At 39.0% G+C, this 20,209-nt stretch overlaps 1 protein-coding gene across 10 annotated transcripts in view; it reads left to right on the plus strand.

The window, feature by feature from the left end:
- Window positions 1-11,738, plus strand: part of IGSF11 (immunoglobulin superfamily member 11) — a 263,579-nt gene extending 251,841 nt beyond the window's left edge. For 8 of the 10 annotated variants that reach the window (XM_047874143.1, XM_047874140.1, XM_047874148.1 and 5 more), the window contains 3 exons: window positions 5,346-5,468; window positions 6,299-6,449; window positions 8,289-11,737. In XM_047874143.1, coding sequence (XP_047730099.1) covers window positions 5,346-5,468; window positions 6,299-6,449; window positions 8,289-8,718 — 704 coding nt within the window. In that variant the 3' untranslated portion in view covers window positions 8,719-11,737. Of the gene's footprint in view, window positions 1-5,345; window positions 5,469-6,298; window positions 6,450-8,288 lie in introns of all 10 variants that reach the window. The other 2 variants (XM_047874145.1, XM_047874144.1) reach the window with 2 other exon arrangements.
- Window positions 11,739-20,209: the final 8,471 nt, after the last annotated feature.

Raw genomic sequence — 20,209 nt, forward strand, 5'->3', positions numbered from 1 at the left:
CAAATATTGCATTATTTGTATATTGCCCAGTAATAGTCATCATTGTTTTCCAGTGTTTGAATATTTTCTGTAAACTACAGTTCTTTGTAAATACTTCAATAATGGAAATGCAAAGGAAAGAACATAGAAATGTTGGTGTGGAAATACATGGACATGAAATCAGAAATGAATTTAAGATCTGAATTGGCAAAAGCAATATCTGTTTCAATCACAAAGCCAAAGTAGAGCAGACACAAAATATTTTCATCGTTAAGTTAAAAAATGAGCTAATATGAAGCAGCATGTATCCTAATGTGTGCCTTGAAGGTACTTTGGATATTTTCTTATTTGGGACAGATTCTTTCTCTGTTCCTTTTCCATCTACACCTTAATTCAACCAACATCAACACAAAAATAAAATTTTCTATGTATGGAAAATCTGACATGAAACAAAAATTGAGATTATCAGATAGGACACTTAAGGCTTCATAGTGTTTTATTTATTTATTAAAAAAATTTTTTTGGGGCGCCTGGGTGGCGCAGTCGGTTAAGCGTCCGACTTCAGCCAGGTCACGATCTCGCGGTCCGTGAGTTCGAGCCCCGCGTCAGGCTCTGGGCTGATGGCTCAGAGCCTGGAGCCTGCTTCCGATTCTGTGTCTCCCTCTCTCTCTGCCCCTCCCCCATTCATGCTGTCTCTCTCTGTCTTAAAAATAAATAAACGTTGAAAAAAAAAATTTAAAAAAAAAAAATTTTTTTAAACGTTTATTATTGAGAGAGAGAGAGACGGAGCATGAGCATGGGGGGGGGGGGGGCGGCAAAGAGAGAGGGAGACATAGAATCGGAAGCAGGCTCCAGGCTCCGAGCTGTCAGCACAGAGCCCGACGGGGGGCTCGAACTCACAAACCGCGAGATCATGACCTGAGCTGAAGTTGGATGCCTAACCAACCGAGCCACCCAGGCACCCCTTCATAGTGTTTTAAAATTTTCTTTTAAAATGACAGTTTAAATATGAAGTATATGTGATATTATCTTTGAATTTATAAGTAGATTTCAATTTTTCATTTATTTTGTGATATTTCTCCCTTTTTTACTATTTTTTGTTATCAGATGTATCAGATTGAGATAATTTTTACATATTATTGAGCTATATAATTTTGTCATAATAGTTGGTTCAAATAAGAAGAAATCATGCATTTATTATTATTTTTTTATGGGATACTTCTGAAATGTTTATGAGAAATGATTGTTATTATGGTCACTCATTATTGTTCCAAAGTACATACATCATATAAAAATATAGACTAATTCATGATTAGGAATCTCTGTCTCTCAACCTCAAATCCTGAGTATTTAACATCTGTTGGGAATTTGGAGACATCTGACATTTTCCCAATTTCTTGACCAATTTTTCTTATGATTCAGAAAAATATGTATTTCCCACGCAGTGCCAGGACAGAATTCCCCCCATGGAAGCATTACCAGGCACTATACTATGTCTGTTGCATGCATGACCTCATTTCGTCCTCACAGTAACCCCTGGGATGGAGGTGTGTTAGTAGCTCCATGTCACACGTGATGAAATTAGTAGGTGGTAGGGCAGATCCCAGCCCAGGCTGTCTAAGCTTAGAACACATGCACTTAGCCAATGCATCATCTCCCGGGCAGTAACAGAAATGGTTCTGAGCCTAAGGAGAAAGGATGGACGTGGAGACAGACACATGTCTATTGGGCACCCTAGTCCAGCTGCATAGTTTGTGTGGGATCTGGTGTGGGCTGCGAACTGACAGTGGGCTGGGATGTCATGTGTGCTTTCCAAACTGTGGTTCCACACAGTTGAACTTTACCTGTTTGTGAAAGAAAGATCATAAGAACATTTGTTTCCTAACTTCAGTTCTACAAATTACTTCTGAACCAGAGCAGGCCAAGCGAAGTGACAGGTTGAATTGGGGAATTAGTCCTTTTCACTTGAGAAAGAGCCCTGTGCTCGTGGCTGGAAGTAGCCTGATGCTTGCCAAGGAGGGGCTCCTGTCTCCTCTTTGCCTTGACTGCGCAAACAGCCCTGTCTTACTTCTGGCTAATCCCCTCTTATCAATGTGCCTCCTTCCCTGATTACATCCTGAGTTAGCTCTAGCATGGCACGTCAGCCTCAGTTAGGAATGCTTTCTTCTATCAGTCTGCTCTTGGTGTCTGTGTTTATAGAGATAAAAGGAAGAACAGTGACTTCACCTCTTAAAAATAACCTTGTAAAGCAAGAATCTTTAAAGTTTACCTCTTTCTACATGCCAGAATGCTGCTTAGAGCAGCTGTGAAAAGTTTCCCAAATTATCTCTATGAAAATGTCAACAAAATTAGTGGTTTTGTGTGAACTGATCAAATTCCTAGAATTTTAGGGCTTACGAAAACAGCACCACAGTGTGTGGAATTGTGGGACTAGTTGTCCAGAGATTATGGTTTTCTTGCATGGTGACATCTGGTAATGTACTGAAGGTGGAGTTAGGCAGATGGCTTAGTTTAATACTAGCAGCAATGGAACTGCGTTGTCAGGAAATATCTTATAGCTGCACCCCATAGTGGTTTAAAATGTCTTACTAGAAAACCAAGTATATGTATGGTGCCTGTGTGCTTTGGGCATGGGTAGACCTGATTTTATAGATTGCTGCTACTTCTGTACTGTGTAATCTTGGGCACATTGCATAGCTTCTCTGAGCTTTTTGTCTTTGAAAAGTAGGGAATATAAAACCTAGGATTTTTTTTTAGTTTTTTATTTGATTTCCAGTATAGTTAATATACAGTTTTATATATTAATTTCAGGTGTTCAATATGGTGATTCAACAATTTCATACATTACTCAGTGCTCTCAACATGATAAGTGTATTCTTACCCCCCTTCACCTATTTCACTCATCCCCCCACCCATCTCCCCTCAGGTAACCATCATTTTGTTCTTTGTATAAAATCTAGGATTTAGACAATTCAGTAATACATATGTAAAACTCTTAGTACCCCGCATATGGTACACAGTGGACACTGAAGAGAAGGTAGCTCCTTTATTTACTGAACACCTTCTTGCATGCTGGGTAATTTCTAAGGATGATGATGCAATTATGAACAAGACAAACCCAGCCCCTTCTTTTAATGAGACAAATAGGCTCCAGGGCACCTGGCTGGCTCTGTCGGTTGAGCTTCTGACTTCATCTCAGGTCATGATCTCGCTGTTGGTGGCTTCGAGCCCTGCGTCGGGCTCTGCGCTCACAGCTCAGAGCCTGGAGCCTACTTTGGATTCTGTGTCTCCCTCTCTCTGTGCACCTCCCCCCTCTCACTGTCTTTCTCTGTCTCTTGAAAATAAATAAATGTTAAAAAAATTTTGTTTTTAAATAAAAAAAAAAGAGACAAATAGGCAAGATGTGACAACAAATGAGGTTAAGCGCCAGCACTAGAGAACACACGGTGCTGAAGAGGACATATGAGGGGGGCATTTAATGAAGGCTTGGGAAATCAAGTAGAAAACACAGGAGGAGAAAGCAGTTTCCTCCCTGACTGGCCCAAGTATTGAGTGAATTCACTGACGGGCTCTTACACATTGGTAGCCCTCAGAGTTGTTTGTTTATTTGTTTTAAAGAAAAGGAAATAATACACAAGTGCAAACCAGGTAACCACCAAATATATTGACTTGGTGTGTGTAATACAATTCAAATGTCCAGATTCTTCATAAGTAAGGTACCTGTATAATGTGGATTTGACTCTTTAACAGTTCCCATTAAAAAACAAAAACAAAACCCTAAAAAGAGTCCTTTCCTTTGCTTATTTTTTTAAGTTAATTCCAGAAAGGCACTTAGTAAATATTTTTCTTAAATGATTTAACCAATAAATGCATGTATGCTGTGGTTAGGTCTGCTTTTGCTGACCCTCTTCTCTGCTTCTGCCTTTGATCTAGATAGAAATGAGGATTGCCAGCAGAAACAAGAGAATGTTGAGTTTCATGTAAAAATAGCCCAGGGTAGAGGTAGCTCCAAGTGTTGCCCTAGGAATATACGGACTTTGCGCCAGAAATGTGCCATTGGGATGCTTTCTACTTATTCCTAAATTTGCAGCTATTTTGAGGGGTTGAGATTACTGGATGTGTTAGGTTCTGCTTAAAGGAGGCAGTGAAGCGTAGAGCTTAGGACGTAAGACAGCCTCCCATCTAATTCGAATTCTGTGTGACTAGCTGAGTAATCTTATTACTCACTTAAAGCCTCAGTCTCCTTACCTGTTCAATGGGATTAATAATAATACCTCATAGGGTCCTTGTGAAGATTAAGGTAGTACATATAAAAGTTTAACAAATGGTTGGCACATAGTAATAACAACTATTAATTATAGTTTTTATTATTACTGTAAGTAATTTACATTTTATTTACAAGGAATACATAATCTATGCTAATGTTGATGAATTACTAAAATGTGGACTACTGAAAACTTTCTTGGTGATATCAGTGTGATGGTCTTGAAAATGCACTGCTTATCTCCTGCTGTGGGGACACAATTGACTTAACAGCTCCAAGCACTTCCTCCAGAACCCACCAGCTTTGCACTCAGACCACATTTTGCCCGGGCTGCTCCCAGGCAGTAACTGGACACAGTGGGCCTGCTAACGCAGGGCTCTTCCTGCAAGGTGTGGGACTGCTTTAACAGTTACTTTAGCTCAGGGCCTCCCCGTCAGCCTGATCGAAACTTCCGAAACACTGTGCTGCGATCTGAGATGCCCCTCACTTGGACCTCCGTTCTCTCTCCTCTTTACAGAGGCCAGACCTGCATTGCAGTGTGAGGCTCTCCCACCTTCTCCAGCTGCCTCTCCATTTCCTTTACCAGAATTTCTTCCACTAAACCTTTGGCTTGTCTCTGTGCGTCTGCTTTGTGGAGGAGCTGGACTTACACACTTATAATAGTTGTTAGAAGTCACAGTCTACACCCGTGAGCACAGAGTGCATATTTTCTCCATCACGTATAAAGTGAACATTAATGCAATGAGTTTAACTCCTTCTTTATGTTATTGCATTTCCTCAGAATTAAAATTTGGTGTTACTGACCAGAAGTTCTCTAGGATGGCATTAGCTACTGTTTCCTCAGGGAAGACTGCTCACATTTAGGACCTCATACCAATCTACACATTAAGTTGTAAGATTGCCCTTATTTAGGACAGTCCTCCATATCTCCGGTCTTTAACGTGATGTGATTTTAGTATTTTCATGAACGAAAAAAAAAATCTCTTCAGAAAAGGCTATGATAGCTCTTCAGTGTTTATTTTTATAGTCTTCTGCTGATTTCTTTGGTTTTCTTTTTTTTTTTTTTCCCTAACTGCTCACTTGATTATGATATTTGTGACAGACCAGGTCCAGGGGACAGTCACCATCCGGAACATCAGTGCTCTGTCTTCAGGCTTGTACCAGTGCGTGGCTTCTAATGCCATTGGAACCAGCACCTGCCTTTTGGATCTCCAGGTTATTTCACGTAAGTACATAAAATTCTGATGTCTCCTCTCTATCTGGAATGCCAAGATCTTTGTTAAACCAGAAATGAAGAGTTTCTCTTAATTGTTTTTAGGTGGTTTGAAGATTAAATATAAATTCTTCTGGTTTTATTATTAAAGTAGTTTATAAATGTATTAGTATACTTTTCTGCCTCAGCAAGGTGACATCTTCTTTACAACAGAATGCCTTTCTCCTCCGGGTCGTGAGAATCAAGTCAGTCACTTGTCTTCAAGTGATTGCATAGTGCTGTAGACATTATAAAAACTTAACAGTGATCTTATGGCCACGACAAGACCTTTTTGTATTTTCTCCTAATCCCTTTACATCTGCTTAACTGTTAGGTGGCCAGGTCACAAATAAGTGGTGCAGAAATGTTGTCTTTAGATGAGAATTCTGGGTTATTTGAATTCCAGTTACAAAATGTAGTGATGGGGTTGGGCTGGGGTGACAGTGAGCCTGCTGACTGCCAGGGTTCCTTTGGGCACATCAGGCAGGTGAACATCGGTTGCCTGTTCTGCTCTAGGAGTTTCTAGGAGTTGCTCTGCCGAAGTGGTGAGTCCTGTGATGTTCATTTATTCAGAAAGTGTTTGTGAGCCGACCATGTGTCAGTTAGTTCTAGCCACCCAGGACACAGAAAGTTAACTGAGGTTTATACGGATGTAATACTTTAGGCAGTTTTGTTCATTTTAAGAAGGTTCTGTAGTAAACTTTTATGTTTATAAAGTTGCATGAGTATATGCTATTTCTCTCTCTCTCTCTCTCTTTCTCTCTTTTTTTGTTCTTTAAATCTGCCTTAAATATATTTTGCAGCCCAGCCCAGGAGCATTGGACTAATAGCTGGAGCCATTGGCACTGGTGCAGTTATTATCATTTTTTGCATTGCACTAATTTTAGGGGCATTCTTTTACTGGAGAAGCAAAAACAAAGAGGAGGAGGAAGAAGAAATTCCTAATGAAATAAGGTTTGTTTGTCAGATAATTTGTCCTTCATGGCCAGTGTCTGTAATGTGTATCAATTTTTGGCAGCTAAGATTTCTTTGCTAATCCAATGACCGTGATGGCCAAGACAGTTAACATGGCCAAGTAATATTTTTTCCTTGTATGTTACATCAGTTTTCCTCATGATGCTATTCAGAGTTTCTTACTGCATCTTGAGAGAGGAAGAGGGTCTAACATGTGCCCAACCAGGAGGGCACATGTTAGACCTCCCTCACCTCCTGTATCTCCAAGATAGGAAGGGGTAGGTGGCTGTGACAGTAGAAAAGTTACTTTAGAAAATGTGTTTAAGGGGCACCTGGGTGGCTCAGTCCAGATTCTTGATTTCAGCTCAGGTCATGATCTCATGGTTCATGAGACTGAGCCCCATGTCAGGCTCTAAGCTGAAAGTGCAGAGCCTGCTTGGGACTCTGTTTCTCCCTCTCTCCCTGCCCCTCCCCTGCTTGTGCACTCTCTCTCACTCTCTCTGCCTCTCAAAATAGATACATAAACATGAAAAAAAATGTGTTTGACATTGGCATTTATAATAGAAGCTAGAAAGAACACCACAAGACTATACCTGTCCGTGTGTACACAGCGAGGCCAAAGCAATATGGCTTGGTGTGAGGAGACAGTTCAGTCAAGGATATGAATAACTTCAGAAAACAATGTGAAAATAGTCTTTAAAGAAAAGTGACTCTTGGCTCTACTGTTTTGTAGGGATATGGGAGTACAAACTCGGTCTCACATTGCATCACATCATATCCTAGTTGAGAATGCTTTAATGACGCTAGCCTACTTAGTGTGACACACACAGCCCTTCAGGACCTGACCCTCCCCTGCTTCCCTGGTCCTCTCTCACCACTTCTGTGATCCTTGGTGTTCCAGTCTGTTCTGTATTCTCTCATGCCTCAGCGTCATTGCTCCAGCCTCCACCCTCTTCCTGGACCATACTCCTTTCCTTTTCATCCATCTCTCTGGTAAATTCTTTGATCTGATTCAAGATTAGTCAAGGCATCACCTCCTCACAGACGTTTACTCTAGTCCCTTGTCCAGTGTTTCAGACTTGAAGGTATTCTTGCATTGTCACTCCCATTTTGTCATAGGCTTCTGGGGTATAGAGCTGTGTATTTTTTTTTCTTTACATGAAACATCTAGTAGAATGCCTGGTATTCAATAAATGTTAAATGAATTAGTTAACATCTTAAGTTAAATTAGTAACTTCTCTTAGCCTCTTACAATTCTTACAGGTTTAGATTGTATGCAAGGATAGATTTCATCCCAGCATAAAATCACTGAGGAAAATCACTTATCAGCATACTACAGTGATTTCTCAAACTCCAAAGTGCAATAAAATCAGGCCAACTCTAACCATTTTTTGAAACTCCACACACCCATAGCTTGGTTTGCTAACATTTTACAGCAACAAGCTCAGTGGATTTCTTCACGGACTATTTTCCCATTTAGAGCAAAAAAAAAAAAAATTTATACATTCGCAGATGTGCGCACGCACACACATACACATACACACACACTTTTTTCAGTTATATTGGAAAATACAGTCTTTGAGATATTTGGCATTACCTTTCTACCCTTGGAGATTGAGAAACCTCAAATTTTTCTTGAGGATTGTTTCAAAGGGAATGAATGCCAAAGCTGAGGCCACCAGGACTAATGTGTTTGCTTTCACGATAGTATGGTTTGTCCTGAGAATTTGTACTTCACAGACATACTGGCCTTAACATAAGAAGAAAGAGTCCTGGGCAGGAGGGTAGGGTAAAACTCAAGTAAATCCTAATGACAACTTTATTTTTGTTCTTTTTCAGAGAGGATGATCTTCCACCTAAATGTTCTTCTTCTGCCAAAGCATTTCACACCGAGATATCCTCCTCGGAGAACAACACATTGACCTCTTCCAATACGTACAACAGTCGATACTGGAGCAACAATCCAAAAGTTCACAGAAACACCGAGTCACTCAACCACTTCAGTGACTTGCTCCACTCAGGCAATGCCAATATACCGTCCATCTATGCTAATGGGAACCACCTGGTCCCAGCTCCACATAAGACTCTAGTAGTGACAGCCAACAGAGGGTCATCCCCACAGGTTGTGTCCAGGAGCAACGGCTCAGTCAGCAGGAAACCTCGGCCTCAACACACACACTCGTACACCGTCAGCCAAGCAACACTGGAGCGAATTGGTGCTGTCCCTGTCATGGTGCCAGCCCAGAGTCGGGCTGGGTCCCTGGTATAGGACCTGAGTGGATAAAGTATTCAGAAAAGAATCAGTGGAATGCCCCAAGCAGGGGGAGGGTGGGGTGAGCAAGTTCTGGGAAAGCAACACTTTTCCTTGTAAGGATACTAGTAAAAAGCACGAAGGAAAAGGCAATGCCGTTACCTGGCCAGTGAGTTTTGTGGAATGAACTGGGATTCTCCATCTTGAAGACTTGTTTCCCCACCACAGATGTCCTAGGATTCTGTCCAAAAAACTGGATCTCAAAGATGTGCCAAGCCAAGGAAAAAGTTATAAGAGCAGAATAGCCCTTAAAACCCAACTGCAGTCCAGATGGGCTTGTCCTTTAATTCATGCCTAACTTAATAATTGTTCAAGAGACTAAAGTGCCAGCTGAAGTTTAAATGATGAAATTATTTAAGAATATAGTTGTCTTTAGAAAAAATGAGCAACCCTGATATCATTACCATTCCCTCTTTATCTAGAGGGCTTAATGGCACGAATAGTTAATACTGGTCCCAACAGGGCTGGCTCTTGTATCATAGAAAAAAAGCCTTTGACACAAAATTCAGTAAGAAAAGGGGAAAAACAAAAGCAACTTCTCTGAGAAGCCCCTTCATATTTATTTATTTATCCCTTCCTGAACCATGAATTTCATATTTGGAATATTGCTGTATTGACAGATTGTTGCCTGTCTGTTTTTCTAGGGTCTGTTCCAGGTCCATGACAATTACTGTTCATTATTTCCTGGAAGAATATTTTTTTAAAAGAAAACTATTTTTTTTAAAAGACATGAGAGGCATAGGGCTAGGAAAGAAAAGACTACTGTTTATAGCACATTCAGTGATTAGGTTTGTTGAGAGTTTCAGGAGGCCCCTCACAAGGGAGAGCGAGCTGGGCTTGCTCATCCCTGGCAGGCTCAGAGCAGGGCTGTCCAGGGTTCCCTGCTTTCACACTAGGTTACTCTTAATGAGGGCAGCACCTGATGCCTTTTGCATCGAGGTAGATAATGTTCTCCTTGTTTGACAAGTCGAGGTTAGTAGGTTTGTACAGGGAGGTCAGGAGTTGTTCTGTTGTTGTTGTTTTCAAAATAATTATTTTTGAAAAAGAGATAAGATTGAGACAAAAGGGATGCCTTCAGGTATGCTCCTGGGAGGGTCTGCCCTATATTTGTCACAGCTCAGGGTTGTAGTTTTGCCCAAATGCGTTTTATACCACTGTAAAGAGACTCCTTCTGTGATTAATTACCTGGCTTGGCTGGCCTTGGAGTTCACCAGATAATTTACAGACTCCCCACTGTTTTTCGCTGTGTGGATCTGGGCATACTTGTATCGGGGACTATCTTGCCTTAATCACACTTTAAGCAACACAGAAATGATTTGTTCGAGAATCGTTCTCTGAATTATTTATGAGGCCGACCTCGTGGTTCCATAAGAGCATCATTTCTTTCCCAATGTTGTCTCGCACTCCCTCTTTGCACTATGCCTTTTGCCCTCTTTTCCTGCAGCATAGTCGTTACAGGGAGTGGCTTCCTGATTTTCAGACCTACTTGGAGAAATGGAAGCCAGCCGCTGCTGCACACACTGTTTTCTGGGAGGGCTACACTCAGAACCTAACCATTGTAGCCATTTCAATATTGATGAAATGCTGAATTTACATTAGCATTACTTATTTTCTCCATGTGATGGTTCTTGACTTTGTAAAAAATTAAATAAATGAATGTCTATACTTTTTCTAAAGAAGAGTGAAAATACCATGACAGAAAAGGTACTATCAGATGTTGTTTAGAAAGCATTTATCTTGCATTTCTTTATTCTTTCTAATGATCTAAAATTCAATAAAAGTTTATTCATATAAAAACAAGTTGTCATTAATTATCACACATTAATGAATATATGATCTTATATGTAGTGTTCTTTACAAGAATTTTCTATTCTGTTCAGTAGTGTTCATAATAATTTTAACGAGCATACAGTACTCTAGAAATTACTTTACCTTACTTATTAGAGATTTGAGTCCAGTTCTCCCGTGTATGACTGAAAATGCAGTGCTCCTTTAATACATTGCACTATTTTTCTATTTCCCAGTCTGAAGTTCATGAAGACAAGGTCCATGACTGCTTTTTTCACTCTGAATTTCTGTCACCTAGCACAGTGCCTAATAATAGGTATTGTGTAGATAAATGACTGATGGCTTGTAAACTGAAGTTGTCAAGTTTCAGTTCAGAAAGTTATGATCTCCATGTATACTGGATCATTCCTTTGTTGTAACTTTTTATTTTGAGATCATTTATATATTTACATGCTGTTATAAGAAATAATAGAGACTCCTAATATACCCTTCATCTAATTTTTCCAAATGGTGACATCTTGCATAACTGTTATACAGTATCACAAATTGACATGGATACAGTCGATCAACCTTTTTCATATTTCAACAGTTGTACATGCACTCATGTATGTGTGGCGCATGCATTTAGTTACCTGCAGTTTTATCACGTGTAGATTTATGTGACCGCCACCACAATCAAGATAGAGGATCCCTTGTGTTACCCTTTTATAGTCTTGGCCACCTCCCTCCTCCCCAAGTCCCTAATCTCTGATTTGTTACCCATGTCTATAGTTTTCTTCAAGAATGATATATAAATGGAATAATGTAGTATGTAACATTTGAGAATTAGCTTTTTATTGCTCAGCATAACTCTTGAGATCCATCCAAGCTGTTGCATGTATCAATGGTTCATTCCTTTTTATTGCTGAGTAGTATTCCATGGTACAGATATATCAGTATGTTTAATTATTTACCTATTGAAGGGTATGAAGGATATTTGAGTTGTTTCCATTTTTGGCTATTACAAATAAAACTGCTGTGAGCATTTTTGCAAGCCTTTATGTGAACATAAGTTTTTATTTCTCTGAGATAAATGCCTGAGAGTTCAGTTGCTCCATCACCATTTGTTGAAAAGGCTGTCCTTCCTCCAGTGAGTTGTTTTTGCATCTTTGAAAAAATCATTTAGTCAAATTTGTGTGGGTCTCCTGAGTTCCTTAGCTGTTCCACTGATCTTTGTGTCTGTTCTCCCACCAATGCAATGGTGACCAGTAGCTATTTAATAAGCTTTAACATCTTTTAGAGTGCTTTCTCCCACTTTACATTCTTTTTTTGAAATTGTTTTAACTATTGCAGTCCCAGTGCCTTTTGATATAAATTTTAGAATAAGGTGGTTTATTTCTATGAAACTCTTGGCTGTTGTAATTGGAATTGCATTAAACCTATGACCAATTTGGGAAGGCCTGGCACCTTTACTATTTGTGTCTTCCAAACTATGGATATGGAATGTTTCTCCATTTATTTAGGCCTTCTTTATTTTATCAGAAATTTTTAATTCTCAGGATACAGATCCTGTACATGTTTTGTTGGATTTGTCCCTAAGTATTTAATTATCTCTGAAGTGATTATAAATGTTACTGTGTTTTAAATTTTGGTTTCTGTGTGTTCGTTCTTCTTAAATAGAAATGTAATCGAGTTTTTTTTGTCTTGATTTTGTATTCTGTAACTTTGCTGAAACTCACTTCTTCAGGATCTGGTTATTTGTTTTGTGTTTTGTTTTCTCATAGATTCCTTGGGATTTTGTATCTACATAATCACGTCATCTGCAAATAGGGACAGTTTTATTTCTTTCTCTTCAATATGTGTACCTTTTATTTTTCATAGCATTATGTTAAATAGAAGTGGTTAGTGTGATATGCTTTCCTTATTCCCATTGTAGGGGGAAAGATTTCATTATTTTAACCATTTAGTATGATGTTAGCTATAAGTTTTTGTCAGTGCCTTTATCAGATGAGGAAATTTTACTCTGTTATGAATTTGCTGAGAATATCTGTCATCTATGGGTGTTGGATTTTGTCAAATGATGTTTTCTGCATCAATTGGTACAATCATACTTTTTTGTTCTGTTTTTTGCTTTAGTCTATTGATTATGCTGGATTACTGACTGATTTTCAAATGCTGAATCAATCTTGCATACCTGGAATAAATTGCATTTGGTCATGGTGTATAATTTTTTAAAACACTGCTTGATTTTATTTGCTAATATTTTGATGAGGATTTTTTTTGTGTATAAAAGTGCATAGAATTTTTTCTAGTAAAATAATCTGTGGCTGGAGACTTCCTTTTCAGCTTTTAAATTATCAATTCAATTTATTTAATTGGATTATGGTTATAGGATTATTCAGGTTTTCTATTTCATCTTGATTTTCAGTAGTTCCTGAGTTTAAGGAATTGATCCATCTCTTCTAGCTTGTCAGCTTTACGGATGTAAAGTTGTTTATATTTTCCCCTTATTATCTTTCTGACAGAAGCTGGAATCTGTATTGATGTCTTATTCCTGACATTGCTGATCATTGTCTTCTATCTTATTTATTTTTATCAATCTTGCCAGAAGTTTGTCAATTTTATTGATTTTTAAAAAAAGAAACAGCTTTTGTTTGTTTGTTTTGTTTTTTTTTTTTTCTGTTTTTCTCTGTTCAGTTCTTTTAATTACATCCCTTCAGCTTGCTATGGGTTTTTTTCTCTCATTGTTCTAGTTTTCTTTCTTTTTACTTAATTAATTAAATTCATTAGTTAATGGCAATACTAGTTTCAGGAGTAGAATTCAGTGATTCATCACTTACATACAACACCCAGTGCTCATCACAAGTCTCCTTAGTACCCATCACCTATCTAGCCCATCTCCTACCCACCCCCTTCCCTCAACCCTGTTTGTTCTCTATCATTAAGAATCTTGTAGTTTGTTTCCCTCTCTTTTCTCCCCCTTCCCCTGCCTACATGTTCATCTGTTTTGTTTCTTAAATTCCACATATGAGTTAAGTCATATGGTATTTGTCTTTCTCTGATTGACTTATTTAGCTTAGCATAATACGCTCTCTCGCTCCATTCATGTCATTGCAAATGGCAAGATTTCATTCTTTTTTATGGTTTAGTAATATTCCAATATATATATATATACCACATCTTCTTTACCCATTCATCAGTTGATGGACATTTGGGTGCTCTCTGTGGTTTGGCTGTTGTTGATAGTGCTGCTATAAACATTGGGGTGCATGTCCCCCTTCAAATCTGTATTTTTGTCTCCTTTGGGTAAATACGCAATAGTGCAATTGCTGGATCATAGGGTAGTTCTATTTTTAGTTTTTTGAGGAGACTCCATCCTGTTTTCCAGAGTGGCTGCCCAGTTTGCATTCCCACCAACAGTGCAAGAGGGTTCCCATTTCTCCACATCCTCTCCAGCATTTAGCCATTTTGACAGGAGGGGAGGTGGTATCTCATTGTCGTTTTGATTTTTCCCTGATGATGAGTGATGTTGAGCATCTTTTTATATGTCTGTGAGCCATCTGTATGTTTTCTTTGGAAAGGTGTCTACTCATGTCTTCTGCCCATTTCTTAACTGGGTTTTGGTTTTTTTGTGTGTTGAGTTTGGTAAGTTCTTTATAGATTTTGGATACTAACTTTGTCAGATATGTCATTTGCAAATAACTTCTCCCATTTTGTAGGCTGCCTTTTAGTTTTGTTGATTGTTTTCTTCACTGTGCAGAAGCTTTTTATCTTGATAAAGTCTCAATAGTTCATGTTTGCTTTTGTTTTCCTTACCTTTGGAGACCTGTCTAGTAAGAATTTGCTCTGGTAGAGGTCAAAGAGGTTGCTACCTGTGCTCCCTTCTAAGATTTTGATGGTTTCCTGTCTCACATTTAGGTGTTTCATCCATTTTGAATTTATTTTTGTGTATCATGTAAAAAAGTGGTCCAATTTCATTCTTCTGCATTTCGCTGTCCAGTTTTCCCAAAAACATTTATTGGAGAGACTGTCTTTCTTCTTGGATATTCTTTCCTACTTTGTTGAAGGTTAATTGACTGTATTGTCTATTTTTGGGCCAGTACCATACTGTCTTGATCACTACAGCTTTGTAATTATGACTTGAAATCCAGAATAATCATGTCAGTTTTGTTTTTCTTTTTCAGAAAAGAAGCTCTTTTCCTGCTCTTCGGGGTCTTTTGTGATTTCACACAAATTTTAGGATTGTTTGTTCTTGCTCTGTGAGAAATGCTGGTGGTATTTTGATAGGGGTTGCATTAATGTGTAGATTGCTTTGGGTAGTATTGACATTTTAACAATATTTGTTCTTCTAATCCATGAGCATGGGTTACTTTTCCATTTCTTTGTGTCCTCTTCAATTTCTTTCATATGTGTTCTATAGTTTTCAGAGTACAAATCTTTTCCCTCTTTGGTTAGGTTTATTCCTAGGTATCTTATTGTTTTTGGTGCAATTGCAAATGGTACTGATTCACTGATTTCTTTTCTGCTGCTTCATTATTGGTATATAGAAATGCAACAGGTTTCTACATGTTGATTTTATATCCTGTGACTTTGCGGATTTCATGTATGAGTTCTATTATGTATCAGTTCAATTTTGGTAGAGTCTTTTGAGTTTTCTACATAGAGTATGTCCTCTGCAAATAGTAAAGGTTTGACTTCTTCCTTGCCAGTTTGGATGCCTTTTATTTCTTGTTGTTGTTTGATTGCTGAGACTAAGACTTCCAGTACTATGTTAAATAGTAATGGTGAGAGTGGACATCCTTGTCTTGTTCCTGGCCATAGGGCTCTCAGTTTTTCCCCATTGAAGATGATATTAGTTGTGGGTCTTTTGTATATGGCCTTTATGATGTTGAGGTATATTCCTTCTATCTCTACTTTTTTGAGGGTATTTATCAAGAAAGATGCTGTATTTTGTCAAATGCTTTTTCTGCATCTATTGATGCAGGGTCATATGTTTCCTATCCTTTCTTTTATCAATGTGGTATATCATGTTGATTGATTTGTGAATATTGAACCAGCCCTGTAGCCCAGGAATAAATCCCACTTAATCATGGTGAATAATCATTTTAATATGTTGTTGAATTTTATTTGCTAGTGTTTTACTGAGAAATTTTGCATCTCTGTTCATCAGGGATATTGGCCTGTAATTCTCCTTTTTAAGTGGGGTCTTTGTCTGGTTTTAGAATCAAGGTAATGCTGCTTTCATAGAATAAGTTTGGAAGTTTTCCTTCCATTTCTGTTTTTTGGAACAGTTTGAGAAGAATAGGTATTAACTCTTCTTTAAATGTCTGGTAGAATTCCCCTGGGAAGCCATCTGGCCAGGACTCTTGTTTGCTGGGAGATTTTTGATTACTGATTCAGTTTCTTTGCTGGTTATGGGTCTGTTAAAATTTTCTATTTATTCCTGTTTCATTTTGGCAGTTTGTGAATTTCTAGGAATTCGTCCATTTCTTCCAGATTGCCCAGTTTGTTGGCATATAATTTTTCATAATATTCTCTTATAATGTTTGTATTTCTGAGTTGTGGGTTGTGATCTGTCCTCTTTCATTTATGATTTTTATCAATTTGGGTCCTTTTTTCTTTTTGAGAAGTCTGGCTACGGGTTTATCAATTTTGTTAAGTGTTTCAAAGAACCAGCTCCTAGTTTCATTGATTGGTTCTACTGGTTTTTGTTTGTTTGTTTCTATATCATTTATTTCTGCTCTAATTTTTTTATTATTTCCTTTTTCTGCTGGCTTTAGGCTTTACTTACTGTTCCTTTTCTAGTTCCTTTAGGTATAAGATTAGGTTGTGTATTTGGGACCTTCTTGCTTCTTGAAATAGGCCTGAATTACAATATACTTTCCTCTTAGGACTGCCTTTGCTGGATCCCAAAGGTTTTGGACTGTCGTGTTTTAATTTTCATTTGCTTCAATGTATTTTTTTTATTTCTTCTTTAATTTCTTAGTTAATCCATTCATTCTTTAGTAGAATGTTCTTTAACCTCCATGTATTTGAGGGCTTTCTAAATTTCTTGTGGTTGACTTCAAGTTTCATAATGTTGTGGTCTGAAAATATGCATGGTATGATCTTGATCTTTTTGTTCTTAAATTTTTTTTTTTTTCAACGTTTATTTTATTTTTGGGACAGAGAGAGACAGAGCATGAACAGGGGAGGGGCAGAGAGAGAGGGAGACAAGATTGGAAACAGGCTCCAGGCTCTGAGCCATCAGCCCAGAGCCCGACGCGGGGCTCGAACTCACGGACCGTGAGATCGTGACCTGGCTGAAGTCGGACGCTTAACCGACTGCGCCACCCAGGCGCCCCTTGATCTTTTTGTTCTTGTTGAGGGCTGATTTTTTTTTAATTTTTTTTTTCAATGTTTATTTTTTTTGGGACAGAGAGAGACAGAGCATGAACGGGGGAGGGGCAGAGAGAGAGGGAGACACAGAATCGGAAACAGGTTCCAGGCTCTGAGCCATCAGCCCAGAGCCTGACGCGGGGCTCGAACTCACAGACCGCGAGATCATGACCTGGCTGAAGTCGGACGCTTAACCAACTGCGCCACCCAGGCGCCCCGAGGGCTGATTTTTGACCCAATATGTGGTCTATTCTGGAGAATGTTCCATATGCACTTGAAAAGAATGTGTATTCTGGTACTTTAGGGTGAAATGTTCTGAATATATCTGTTAAGTCCGTCTGGTCCAGTGTGTCATTCAAAGCCATTTTTTCCTCGTTGATTTTCTGCTTAGGTGATCTGTCCATTGTTGTAGTGCGGTGCTAAAATCTCCTATTATTGTATTATTATCAAAGAGTTTCTTTAAATTTTTTTTTAATGTTTATTTTTGAGAGAGAGAGAGAGAGAGAGAGAGAGAGAGAGAGAGAGAAAGCACGAGCAGGGGAGGGGCAGAGAGAGAGGGAGACACAGATTCTGAAGCAGGCTCCAGGCTCCGAGCTGTCAGCACAGAGCCTGACATGGGGCTTGAATCCGAGAACCATGAGATCATGACCTGAGCTGAAGTTGGATGCTTAACTGACTGAGCCACCCAGGTGCCCCTATCAATTAGTTTCTTTGTTATTAATTGATTTATATATGTGGGTATTTCCAAGTTGGGGGCATAAATATTTAAAATTGTTAGATCTTCTTGATGGATAGACTCCTTAATTATGATATAATGCCTTTCTTCATCTCTTGTTACAGTCTTTGGTTTAAATCTAGTTTGTATGATGTAGGTATGGTTATTCCGGCTTTCTTTTGACATCCATTAGCGTGACACATGGCTCTCCATCCCCTCACTTTCAATCTGCACTTTCTGTCTTTAGGTCTAAAATGAGTCTCTTGTAGGCAGCATATAGATGGATCTTACTTGTTTATTTTTTCATCCATTCTGATACCCTGTGTCTTTTGATTGGAACATTTAGTCCATTTACATTCAGACTGATTACTGAAAGATAATGAATTTAGTGTTATTGTGTTACCTGTAGAGTTGGTGTTTCTGGTGTTGCTGATTGGTCCTTTTTAGTCTTTGTTGCTTTTGGTCTTTTTTTTTTTTTCCTCCATTCAAAGAGTCCTCCTTAATATTTCTTGCAGGGCTGGTTTAGTGGTCACAGAGTCCTTTAGTTTTTGTTTGTCTGGGAAACTTGAAAAAAAATTTGTTTAATGTTTATTTATTTTTGAGAGACAGGTAGAGACAGAGCATAAGTGGGGGAGAAACAGAGTGAAAGGGAGACACAGGATCTAAAGCAGGCTCCAGGCTCTGGACTGTCAGCACAGAGCTCGACGTGGGGCTCGAACCTATGAACCATGAGATCATGACCTGACCCGAAGTCAGATGCTTAACTGACAGAGCCACCCAGGCATCCCATGTCTAGGAAACTCTTTATCTCTCCTATTCTGAATGACAGCCTTGCTGGATAAAGAATTCTTGGCTGTATATTTTTCCTATTCAGCACGTTGACTATCCTGCCACTCTTTCTTAGCCTGCCAAGTTTCTGTGGACAGATCTGCTGTGAAGCTGATCTGTCTTACCTTGTAGGTTAAGGACTTTTTCCTTTGTTGCTTTCAGGATTCTTTCCTTGTCTGTGTATTTTGTGAACTTGACTATGGTTGGCTTTTGTTGAATTTAATGGGAGTTCTCTGTGCTTCTTGGATTTTGATAGAAGTGTTCTTCCCCAGATTAGGGAATTTTTAAGCTATAATTTGTTTGAGTAAGCCTTTTTCCCCCTTTACCCTCTCTTCATTTTCTGGGACTCTTTTAATACAAATGTTACTATGTTTTAATAAAATTGTTCAGTTCCCTAAGTCTGCCTTCGTGATCCATGACCTTTGGCTCCCTCTTCTTTTCAGCTTCATTATTTTCCATAATTTTGTCTTCCATATCACTAATTCGCTCCTCTGTCTTGTCCATCTTCACTGTCCTGGCCTCCATTTAGGTTTGCATCTCAGTTATAGCATTTTTAATTTCAGCCTGACTAGATTTTAATTCTTTTATCTCTGCAGAAAGGGATTCTCTGGTATCTTCTATGCTTTTGTCAAGCCCAGCTAATACCCTTAAATCGTTGTTTTAAATTCCAGTTCAGACATCTTACTTATAACTGCATTGATTAAATCGCTGTGAGTTCTACTTCCTATTATTTCTTTTTGGGGTGAATTCCTCTGTCTTGTCATTTTATCCAGAAAAGTAAAGAAAGAAAAAGAACCCCCAAAATAAATAAAAAAACAGAAGAAAGCAAAAAACAAAAAAAAACTGTGGATCCTGGGTGTGTTTTGGTTTGCTTGTTAAAATAATCTAGATCCAAAAATTCAAATAAAATAAAACAAAAATAATATAAAAATATATAAAAATTCAAAATAAAAAATAAAATAAAAAAATAACAATACAAAAATAAATAAAAGTAAATAGGAAGCTAGATCCTATTTCCCTTAGAACTGAAGCTTTGTAGCACCCTATGATTAGCAGACTTGGTGCAAGAGTTGTTTGTGCTGGTCTTCTGGGTGGGGGTGCTGCTGCGCTGATTCTCAGTCTGACTTGTTTTAGTGGAAATGGCTGTCCAGCTTTGGGGTGGGTGGGGGGAAGAGCTTGGTGTAAGCTGCTCAGGCCTCAACTAGGTGGCCAGCTGTTTTGCTTCCTGAAGGCTTTCAGTGCTCATGGGCTGGATGAATATGGCTGTGCCCTGCTCTCTCCTCCTGGAGCTGACAGATTGCACCCCCTACTCTTTAGGGAACCCTCACAAAAGAGTGATCAATCACCCCTCTTGTGTCCTTGATTTCCATCAGAACCCTGCGTTTACCCTGCCCGTGTCCAAGCTTTTTTATCTCAGGCGTGCGACTTTGAAAATTCCAAGTTTTAGGGACTTTCGTGGTGCTGACCTGCTCTGTTCCTCTGGGGAAGAGTCTCACCCTGCTTTTGTCCGCCTGTGGGAGGAAAACAGTTGCACAACTGCTCGGCAGTTCAGAATTTATGTCAAAGCAGAGCAGAAACCAGCACCCCTGTTTGCTGCCCTCAGCCAGAGTCCCTGCTCCTATGACTGGAAACAGCACAGCACTACAGCACGTTGGTGCCATTTGTCCTTGCAACCAAGGGGATCATCAGACCAAGCTGTCACTCCTGGGATTCTGCCCCACTTCGCCACCTGAGCACCTGTAAGCCAGGCACATCCCCCAC

The sequence above is a fragment of the Prionailurus viverrinus genome, chromosome C2 (genome assembly GCF_022837055.1).
Source record: "Prionailurus viverrinus isolate Anna chromosome C2, UM_Priviv_1.0, whole genome shotgun sequence".
NCBI classification, from domain to species: Eukaryota; Metazoa; Chordata; class Mammalia; order Carnivora; family Felidae; genus Prionailurus; species Prionailurus viverrinus.